The sequence below is a fragment of the Myotis yumanensis genome, unplaced genomic scaffold, assembly GCF_028538775.1.
Source record: "Myotis yumanensis isolate MYYU_CA2020_CCGP unplaced genomic scaffold, mMyoYum1.0.hap1 SCAF_219, whole genome shotgun sequence".
NCBI classification, from domain to species: Eukaryota; Metazoa; Chordata; class Mammalia; order Chiroptera; family Vespertilionidae; genus Myotis; species Myotis yumanensis.
In genome coordinates this window covers 18,400-29,801 of record NW_027223970.1, presented here as the reverse complement: position 1 = coordinate 29,801, position 11,402 = coordinate 18,400, and the positions used below count along the sequence as shown (strand labels likewise).

Sequence of the window (11,402 nt, the reverse complement as noted above, 5' to 3'; positions counted from 1 at the left end):
TTCCCTACATTAAAAAAAAAAATTAGTCCATTTACAGGAATTGATATCTTAGAGATTTTTATTACAATCTAAACAGCTATTTATTTATCTTAAACTCAATTTATTTATTTCCAAATTGGAAGTTACTTATAATGTTGAGATACTTTTCTGTCTTCAGATCTGTAGTTATGTATGTGTCTACAAATAGCAAATCACTGTTTTGGGAGTTGTGTAATTTTATTGTGAAATGTTCATTCTCAATAAGAACTTCTGACAAGGATCAATGTAACAGACTCTAGTGTAATATAGTATCTCTTATATCATATATTGGAAACCATATCACTCGTTTTCAGAGTTGTCACCGCCATTTTTAAAACTTGGTTGGTAATGGAACATTAAATAAAATTTTATATATAGTTAGCCAAGCAATGACTCTACAGAGAAATTATTTTTTAGATATATAAGCACCTTTCTTTAGGAATGTAGTTTTATAATGATGTCTGTATAAAGATACTACTGAATGTTAGGCTATGTATATAACAAATATTGTCATATAATACGATAAAACAACTATTGTTATTAAAATTTTTGCATATAAAAATAAGAGCTCAGAAGTAGCCATGGGAATGTTATTATTTTTAAATATATTTTCATAGAGATGATAGTTGGAATAAGAAAACTAGGGAAAAGAAAATAAATGTTTATATAAGCATTTCCTATAAAAGCACAGGTATCAAACACATACTTTATATGCCACATATACACACACATTAAAAATGATCAATAAAAATATAATCATCAATGTTAACTATGGAAATCTCAGAGTAAATCATTCCATCATATTTCTTTTGTTTTACTGCAAGTTTGCAGTTTATTACAATAAACCTGTAATATTTATGTAATCATACAAAGCAAACAATAAATTTATATTTATAGTGAATAAGGAAAATCCTAATGGTTAGTTGTGTGTGCTATTTCTCTATTTAAAATATTTTCAAACTTCCATGCTTATCTAATGAATCCTTCATACAGGCAGGCAACAGATCTTGCGGTACCAGAACCTGAGACACAGTACCAAGAACTGAGACATTCAAAATTAAAAATAATGTGGTGAAGCTTGACGGGGGTGGGCTGGAGGCATTCAATGGGGGGGAAGAGGGGAACATATGTAATATTTCCAACAATAAAGAATTATTAGCAAAAAAATATGTTTTTTAAAAAACTTTAAAAATAAAAATGTGGTGAAGCTTGCAATGTTTTTAAAGCTTTTGTCCAATTTTAAAAAATATCAATTTTGTTCACATTTATATGTGCCTGACTCATTCCATGTAGGTGGGCAAGAGTAGTATTACTTTCTCTCTGGAAGAAAACAGATGATGAAACCCTGATAATAAATCTAAGAAAGAAAATTGACCCTGGCTAGGAGCAAAGCAAGTAATTAATGAGTCACAAAGAATCTCAGAGAATACAACTTTTAGAAACTATATAAATCTAAGAATAAAAGAATAGTATAATAACAACAAAAAATTCCAAGAAAATTTCCAAGCAGAAATTGGGTAACCCTAAAGCTATTATAAGTGAAAAGAGCTGAGACAGAAATTGAGAAATCCTTTTATTTGTCATTGTCCTTCCTGCCTATTATAGATTTTTTAAAAATGTTTGAGAGAGAAGAAATAACTGGCAAAAGAGAAAAATATTAAAAAATATTACTATCTTGAATGGATGCGAATGAAAACATTTCTTTTTATAGAGAAGGGCAAATAAGAGCTATGTTCTTGGAGAAATGTTATTTTTTGCTAAATAAAGGTTCATACAGTAAAATTCAGTGGAGAAGTTCAAAAATGATTTTGTCACTAAATTAGACAACTAACAAACATACCTAAATACTCACTACATTCAGTGGTATTAATGTGGCAGAAATGCATATGTGTCACTAGTTTTTTAAACATAATGAATTTGTGCAGCTATGTTCTTTTTGACACTCAGTATTATTTTATATTAGTGTCAGGTGAATAGTATACTGGTTAGATATTTATATAATTTACAAAGTCCCCAAATAAGTCTAGTGCCCTCCTGGCACCATATACAGTTATTATAATACTAGAGGCCCAGTGCACGAAATTCATGCAGTGGTGGGGTCCATAGGCCCAGCTGGCGATCAGGGCCAATCAGTTTCCCTGTTCACACAGCACAACTAGATACTTAGTCAGGAACAATTCTTTTTCACTTTAAGAAAGCTCCCACTCCAAGAGAGCAAGAAAAAAAATCAGAACTTTATGAGCAGGTGTAGCATCTTGAAAAATCAAAAACATGCATAGAGAGACTCTAATACTTCCCCTAAAAGGTCATGCAAGAACCAGGGTTAGAGGTCCTGAGCCCCAGAACTGAGGCTAGAGGCATGTAGGGAAGGTACTCAGAAGTCACACAAGCGTTTTGGATAAACTCACTGCTTTCCCCCACCTCTGTCTGTGAACTAAGACTGTGTGGTTTAATCAGTAATTCTCGAACTTTAATGAGCACATAAACTGAGGATCTTGTTAAAATGGATTCTGATTCAGTAAGTCTAGGATGGGGCCTAAGATTCCATACATCTACAAAACTCATAGATGACGCTGGTGCTGCTGGGTCAGGGACCTCAGTTACAAGTAGTAGGATTTTTATAATATTTTTTATCATTAGGTTGATTTATGAAGAGATCTGCTTTTACTTGTTATGATGGTAATTTTGGTGTTAATTTGACTGGACTAAGGAATGTCAAGATTATTTACGGGTAGGTCTGTGGAGATTTTTCTAAGACATTTCCATTTTGATTTATAGACTGAGTAAAGAAAACCACCCTCACCTCTACAAGGTGGGCATCCAATTCATTGGAGGCCTGAATAGAACAAAAAGGTGAAAAGGGGGCAAATTTAAATTTTTACTCTCTGCTTAAGTTGGGATGTCCATCTGCTGCTGCCCACAGACTTCAGCTCTCCTGTTCTCAGGCTTTCAGCCTCAGACAGGGCCACACTGTCATCTCCCAATTCTCAGGCTGTGCAACCCAGAATGAATTACACCACCAGCTAGGTCAGGGAGGCCCAAACCTACCAATAAAAGGCCCAAGACACAGCACCAGCACCAGCCTGCCTTACTTCACAGCTGGGCCTCATCTGGGCACTTCCAAACAAAATACAAAGAGGAGGAATCTGTAGATATCTCTGTAGTTCCTGCTGGGTGGCCCCAGGCAGTGGCTGACTTTGTACCTCCCTGGAGACCCAAGAGCCAGTGCACCCAGGGGTTAGTATCAGACCATACCAGATTAAAACTCTACACATCCATAAGCAACTCACTCAAGGGGCAGACTCAGTGAGCACCAAAGCCCCACTAAAGCAAGTCCTGCTCCATAGGGGTGTCTACTGCAGAGCAGCTCTCCCACTGTAGTCACAGCTGGTCCTCACAGCCAATTCGTCTGGAGGTCAATTCCTCCCAGTGATGGCAACGGCAATCAAGACTCAACTGCAACAAGACTGTGCACATAGCCCACACAAGGGTGCACCTAGAGCTCCCAGCTCAGATGATTCAGGATGCTAAGCCACTGGGCCCTATAGGAAACCTACTAAACAAGGCCATTCTACCAACTCAAGGAGACATACCAGCTCTACACAATATATAGAAACACAGGGAAGCAGTCAAAATGCAGAGACAAAGAAACATGTCACAATGAAAGAAATGGAAGAAAGAAAACTACTGGATATAGAGTTCAAAACCACAGTTATAAGGTTACTCAAGAATCTTCTAGAAACCTCCAAGGGACTTAGTGAGACTTTTAAGGATCTTAATGAGAATGCCAAACACATGGAAATGGACCAGTCAGAAATTAAGCATACACTGACTGAAATAAAGAATAATATACAGGGATTCAACAGTACAGTAGAGGATTCTGAGAATCAAATCAAGAATTTGAAATGTGAGGAAGCAAAAAACACCCAACCAGAAGAGCAAAAATAAAAATAAAAAATGAAGATAGTGTAAGGAGCCTCTGGGACAACTTCAAGTCTACCAACTTTCACATTATGGGGGTGCCAGAAGAAGAGAGAGAGCAAGATATTGAAAACCTATTTGAAGAAACAATGACAGAAAACTTCCCCTACCTAGTGAAAGAAATAGGCTTATAAGTCCATAAAGTACAGAGTCCTGAACAATAGAAAACCAAAGAGGACCACACCAAGACACATCATAATTAAAATGCCAAGGCTAAAGACAAAGAGAGAATCTTAAAAACCGCAAGAGAAGAGCAGTTAATTACCTACAAGGCAATGCCCATAAGACTGTCAACCGATTTCTCAACAGAAACTATGTAGGCCAGAAGGGAGAGGCAAGAACTGTTCAAAGTGATGAATAGCAAGGACCTACAACCAAGATTACTCTACCCAGCAAAGCTATCATTTAGAATTGAAGGTGAGATAAAGAGCTTCACAGACAAGAAAAAGCTAAAGGAGTTCATCAACACCAAACCAGTATTACATGAGATGTTGAAGGGTATTTTTAAGAAGAGGAATAAGAAGGAAGAGAAAAAGATCAAAATTATGAACAACAAAATGGCAACAAATACCTATCAACAATTGAATCTAAAAATCAAAATAAATGAATAATAAATCTAATGAACAGAATAAACTGGTGAATAAAATAGAATCAGAGGCATGGAAATGGAACAGACTGCTGATTCTCAGAGAGAAGCAGGGGTGGGGGTGGAGGTGGGAAGAGATTAAACAAAAATCTTATATGCATACTAGAAGCCTGTTGCATGAAGATTCACGCAATAGGCCTTCCTTCCCCTGGCTGCTGGCAGCTGTTTTCCTCCTGCACCGGGGACCCAGGCCTTTGGTCTAGCCACAGCGGAGAAGCCAAGCCTTCTTCCCTCTGGCCACAGCGGCTGCAGCAGAGAAGCCAAGCCTCTTCAGTCTTCAGTCTTCAGTTATAGCACATGCTAACTGTAGGTGGTGTTGATATCTCTTCCACAAATTACGAAAATAAATTTAGCAAAATATTTATACTTACTACTTAGCAATGTTTCTGCAGATCTTTTTGTACTGTTTCTAATTTCTTAGTTATTTTTCATGTAAAGCTGGAGAGTTTGCCTAAAGGCTCAGCTTGACATCCTTAGAACAATATTCCCCTTATGGGCCATCTCCATGACTGTCCCCAGTCTTCATTTCCTTTGATTTCTCTTGACCACCCATTCATTCTTGAAACACTCTTCTTTCTCCACATCACAGACACGGCCTTTCCCTGGATCTTTCTTATAGATGCTTTACTCTGGCAAGCTTCTAGTTCAGCAATTATCAACTGGTGTGCCACGGTGGGCACATTTATGTGCCACAAGAATGTTTGAAACATGCAATACCTGACTATTTGGTCAGGGGCACTGACCTCTTTTCCCTTAGATTATCAAATTAAAAAAAAGACAACAGCCAACATAACAATAGCTGTCCATTATAAATGAATCAAAATTATACCTATTTTTTGTCAGATAAGCAGAAAATATTTTTTAGTGTGCCAGAGTTTTGGCAATTAGTTTATGTGTGCCATGAAATTAAAGGGTTAAAAATTGCTCTTCTAGTTGAGTATCCTCACTGAATGCTTAGTACAAGGATTATCCTGGTTTCTTTGACCTTTTTCACATTTGGTCCCCAATGAAATGTATCCAATTCATGGCTTCAGTCACTGATTAGTACATACTCATATTTCAACCCGAAACCCTGACCCAGACCCCAGCTTATAGTTCCATATGCACATGGATTACAGTTACATCCAACTTGAATATTTTCAAACTGTTTAACAATTGAATTCCTCTTCCCATATAAGCCTCTCTTGCCCCTCAAATCTGGCTTCCCTTTCCAGGTACCCTGATGACAGTGATGTCAATCTTCCTCACCTGGCCACTTTGCTCGCATATAGTGTATGGCTCCTTTGGTGCACCAACACTGGAGTTCAGGAGTTTTGACAAAGACTGTAGGATCCACAAAGTCAAAATATTTACTAGCTAGCCCTGCACAAAAGTTAAGTATAAATACAAGAACAATACAATTGTAATAAAAATTCCAACTGGCCTGGCCAGTGTGCCTCAGTGGTTGAGCATTGACCCATGAACCAGGAGGTCAGGGTTCAATTACCAGTCAGCACACATGCCTGGGGTTTCAGGCTTGATCCTAGGCAGAGGTTGTGCAGGAGGCAGCTGATTGATGATTCTCTCTCATCATTGATGTTTCTATCTCTCTCTCCCTCTCCCTTCCTCTCTCTGAAATCAATAAAAACATATTTTAAAAAACTTTCCAGCTGAACTACTCCAAAATTTATTGTTAAAACTAATGCACAAAAATGCTTAAGACCATTTTTAAAAAGAAAAATATGATGTGAGATTTGAATTAATAGATAATTCAATATCATAATGACAGTATTCAATCAAATCATATATGGGTAAAATTCAGTATGGTGTCAGTTTTATAATAATAATACATTATCCAATGTATGATGTTGAGACAACTGGTTATATTAAAAAATATATAAAACTGAATGCAAAAAACTTCATGCTGGCTTCTGATATTGACATGATTCAATATATTAAGAGAATAAGAAGCAGTTGTGTCAATAAGAACCAAGTGTTCACTTTCAATGAAGCAACTCTACCAGCTTTTTCTGCTATATAGTGACCTTGGAGAAAATGGACTGTCTTAGTGTGCTGCTATGAACAAAAATAACAAAGATGAGAAAGGACCCTGATTTTTAACAGGGCTTAGCAAGCAAAGCATAACCCAAATTTCAACCTCCCCACTTTCCTGTCCCCCAAGACTCTGTTTGGCCAGGAAACTGTGTAGTGTGCATCCCATGCAACAGCCTGGAGGAATCTCATAAACATAATATTGAATAAAAGAATACAGCAGTGACAGGTTGAAAACAGAATGATTTTAATTCTGTATACTTTATAAAAACACACAAAACTGTGTCATATTGGCATTGATTTGTGCTAGGGCCCACAGACAGTCTCTGAAAAGCTTGTGGTTTTCTGGGTTTTGCTCAGGGTTTGGATGTGGGAACATTTTAATTTTCAAAAATTTACTTAAAAAAAAAAAAAAATATATATATATATATATATATAAAATATATACCAAACTTTAAAAGGTTTTCTAAAAACAAAGACTAGCTATATATATAAAAGCCCAGTGACCGGAATAGCAGAACGACCAGAATGACCAGAACGACTGGTGACTATGACCTGCACTGCGGCAGCCAACCAGCCTGATCTGGGCCCTGATCGCCCCCCAACCCCCGGCCAGCTTGACCCCCAATTGGCCCCCAACACCCCTGATTGAAGGCAGGGCTGGCTGGCCAACTGCCCACAGACCCTCCCCTGCACCGGCCTGGCCCAATGGGCCCCCAGTGGGGCGGGCTGGCCCGACTCCACCCAGGCATGAATTCATGCACTGGGCCTCTAGTTTACTATAATATCGTAGACAACTGCAGGATTTCATGATTAATTTTTAACTCTCTAATAGTTTCATATACACACATTTTCAAAATATTCTTATAAAGTTAATAAAGCATGCAACTTCCATAGAATATTTCTATAAGTGATTAATTTTTATTACCAGAAGGTACTACCTTACTCATATATGAGATGTGTTATCAAACCCAGAGTCCCTACTTTTCCTATTTCCTGCAACAGAAAGCCTTATAAAACCTGGTTGTCCTTGGTAGCATTGTCATGCACTGAACTTAAGTGATAATGGTCCATGTCTCAGGGGCAGGCAACCATTATCTGGAAGAAGAAGATTATAAGTAGACAGTCATCTATGCAGTATTACATTTCAGGGCACCAGTGATATCAGGAAAACCATGTAGGTACAGGATATTTTTCTCACTTGTTTGTCTCTGAGGCCTTAAATTCTACCTTAACTCTTCCCCCTCACCCACAGTTAAAGAGAGTCTTTCTATTAGAACACAAACCCATTGGGAAGGAATTGAAATTATCCAATTTTCAGGAATATATTGCTACTACCCAGGCTCCAAATCTAATGGGGACTGGGAGTTAGACTACATGTCCAGAGGGCTTCCATGTTTATAAAGGTAAAGCAGATCCTGCCTAAAGGAAGAGTAGCCTGAGGAAATTGCCATCCCTGGAGAGGGAGCACCTGAGGGCTAAGAAAATATGGAAGGGAATCAGAAGGGGACCAAGGATGACCCCGCCTCCTCCAAATATGCTCCAGAGAAGCAGAGACTGGCAGCTAAGCTCTTGGGTCCCACACATACAGCACTTCCTTGCGTTTGCCTGGTGGAAATTATTTAGGTGGCTTTTTAAACCATCTAACATACTTTTTTTTAAAAGCGCTGTATTTCTTTCTCAGTCACGCAGCCTGTAGGAAATAACAGATGATAAAACCTATAATTATATCCGGCACTCATTCCTGAGAGACGACGTGTTCAACACCCAGTGACGAGACACCGAGATGGTGATATAACCCAGGTCATCGAGGAGACAGCACTGAGCCCTCCTGCATACAGACCAGATGGGACAGAGAAGCTGGTGTTCTGAGACAGGTGCTGCCTTTTCTTGTTGTTTTTCTAATTTATATTTTATATTTCTTTCGTTTTCTATCTTGGTCCCCTTCTGATTCCCTTCCATATTTTCTTAGCCCTCAGGTGCTCCCTCTCCAGGGATGGCGATTTCCTCAGGCTACTCTTCCTTTAGGCAGGATCTGCTTTACCTGTGAAATCATGGCATAAAACCTAAAGAGGGTGTGAAATATTACACAGACTTTTACTTTGATTACTTTTATTTTGATGGATTTATCAGTCTATTTTAAAGGCATGTTCACAAATGGCAGGGAATACAATGAAATTCAAGTATGGATTATGGAGGTGCCAGGAGTTTTTTAGTTTTAATCTCTTAGCTGTGCTTTTTATATTTTAAAAAATATTTTCTTTTTTTTTTTTTTTAAGGAAAGCCTTTTTTTAAAAAGATGTGTGCAGTTATCCACAACTTCTGACAAGTTGGTCCAGTTATCCACAATTTCTGACAAGATTGCTGCTGTTTTTCAGTATTATTATATCCTTTAATAGAGAAACATAGTTAAGTGAGAGTACAAATAATGAATATATTGCTTTATTTTCCCCTTATCATTTATTTGTGGGGTAGGCAGAGATATGGTGGACTTCTGGATATAACATTGTCCCATGTCCTTTCAACCAGGGGCAGATACCGAAAGGAGTTTACACCAAGGGTTTGGAGAACTGAATGTGATCACTAGATCATTATTTAGATTTTCCTGTTTTGTTCTTCTACCTTCAACTCCAGTTTCATCATATTTTCACAGAACAGGAGTGGTCATGTGTGACATTATATATAACATAATTGATTGGACAAAATATAACCGTAGGATGTAGAATTCAATTAGCCTCCCCATGACCAATTCTTTTAAAGCAACGAGAGGCATATTTCATAGATATTCAAGAAATTAGGGATGAAAGAAAACAATAAGAAATATTTTAATTTTCAGAGAAATGGTGGCACAGTTCAGACATGATTTCTCTCCGAGGTTATCAGACTATGGACATATAAGGACTGTTACCATGTGTCTGACACATCTGTTCTATTGGTGAATAGATCATGTGGACTTGAGTTGATTAGAGGAAAGTAACTCACATAGAAATACATCAGGCCTTTCTTATGTCTCTGTCACCCTTGCTACCAGCATTTCTATGGTCAAGTCCCAAACATTCATTATAATCTCTGCTGAACAGAAGCTGTTGAGGGAGCAAGGTTAGCCCTGGCACATACCACTCTAAGGATCACTCATGGAGACCCTTCCAGCATCTTCTCCAGCAACCACCACCTTCCCTGCTCCACTGGGTCCTGAATCACAGATCATCTCCATCCCTGATCATTGAGACATGGGACAATGCTATATCCAAAAGTCCACCATACCTCTGCCCTCCCCACAAGTAAATGATGAGGGGAAAATAAAGCAATATATTCATATTTGTACCTCTCACTTAGCTATGTTTCTCTATTAAAGGATATAATAATGCTGAAAAACAGCCACAATCTTGTCAGAAGTTGTGGATAACTGAACCAATTACGTTACAAACTATTGTCTCCACGATGAAAACATCAATTTCTTAATCTATAACACAGGATTAACAAAAATTACCATAATACTAGTTAGGTTAGTATGGAAATAGCATGATTAAACATAAAAGCGTGCCACAAACTCGCTTTGAAGTGCTACAGAAATGTAAGAGATATTATCATTACCATTTACTGATTTATGTTAGATTGCATATACTTCCAAAGAGTCAGATTTCCTCATGAAGACCTAGCATTGTTTACTTCTTTTTCTAATTGCTAAATAATAGAAAGAATCAGCCACTTAACCATTAAGATAGATGATGTTAACTCTCCACATCCATTTCGGTCCTCCACAGCCAGGGGTTTCCAGACCTGAGTGATGGCTGCTGAGAACTGCACTGTGTTTGCTGACTTCATACTCTTAGGACTTTCTGGCAGACAGGATGTGCAGCAGGGGCTCTTTGTGCTCTTCCTGCTGGTTTATGGCATCACCGTGATCGCCAATCTAGGGATGATCCTGCTGATCAACATGGACCCCAGACTCCACACACCCATGTATTATTTCCTGAGCAACCTGTCTTTCTGTGATGTCTGCTACTCCTCCACTGTCGCTCCCAAGATGCTAGCTGATTTCTTATCTGAGCAAAAAAGGATTCCATACAATTTGTGCTTTCTTCAGATGTTTCTTTTCGGGTTCTTTGCAGCTGTGGAATGTATCATGCTGTCTGTCATGGCATATGACCGTTACGTAGCCATCTGTAATCCACTTCTTTATACAAGTGCCATGTCCAGGAGAGTGTGCCTCCGGCTCGTGGCCACTGCCTACATTGCAGGTTTGATGGATATGACCATCTTCACCTCCTGCACTTTTTCATTATCATTGTGTAATTCCAATGTCATCAATCACTTCTTCTGTGACATCCCACCCTTACTAGCCCTCTCCTCCTCAGATACAGCCATCATTGAAATAGTGTTGACCATTTCCTGTAGCTGTGTTGTGGGGTCCAGCATCATCACTGTCCTCCTCTCCTACAGCTACATCATAACCACCATCCTTAGAATGAACTCAGCAGAGGGCAGACACAAAGCCTTCTCTACCTGTGCCTCCCACCTAACCACTGTGGGGATATTTTTTGGTACGCTCTTGTTCATGTATTTCAGACCCAACTCCAGTTACTCCTTGGACACGGACAAAGTGGCTTCTGTTTTTTACACAGTTGTCATCCCCATGTTAAACCCACTGATCTACAGTTTAAGGAATAAGGATGTGAAAGGTGCCCTGAGGAAAGCACTAGGCACTAAGTTATGTTCTGGATGA

General features: G+C 38.5%; 1 protein-coding gene across 1 annotated transcript; it reads left to right on the top strand.

Annotated features, from left to right (window-relative positions):
• Window positions 1–10,463: 10,463 nt before the first annotated feature.
• On the top strand, window positions 10,464–11,402 carry LOC139001239 (olfactory receptor 5AR1-like). The gene has a single exon (XM_070402957.1). The coding sequence runs from the start codon at window positions 10,464–10,466 to the stop codon at window positions 11,400–11,402; it is 939 nt and encodes a 312-aa protein (XP_070259058.1).

What these genes read in the sequence shown, in the direction of transcription:
- LOC139001239 (XM_070402957.1), top strand. Translation starts at nt 10,464, where the DNA reads ATGGCTGCTGAGAACTGCACTGTGTTTGCTGACTTCATACTCTTAGGA.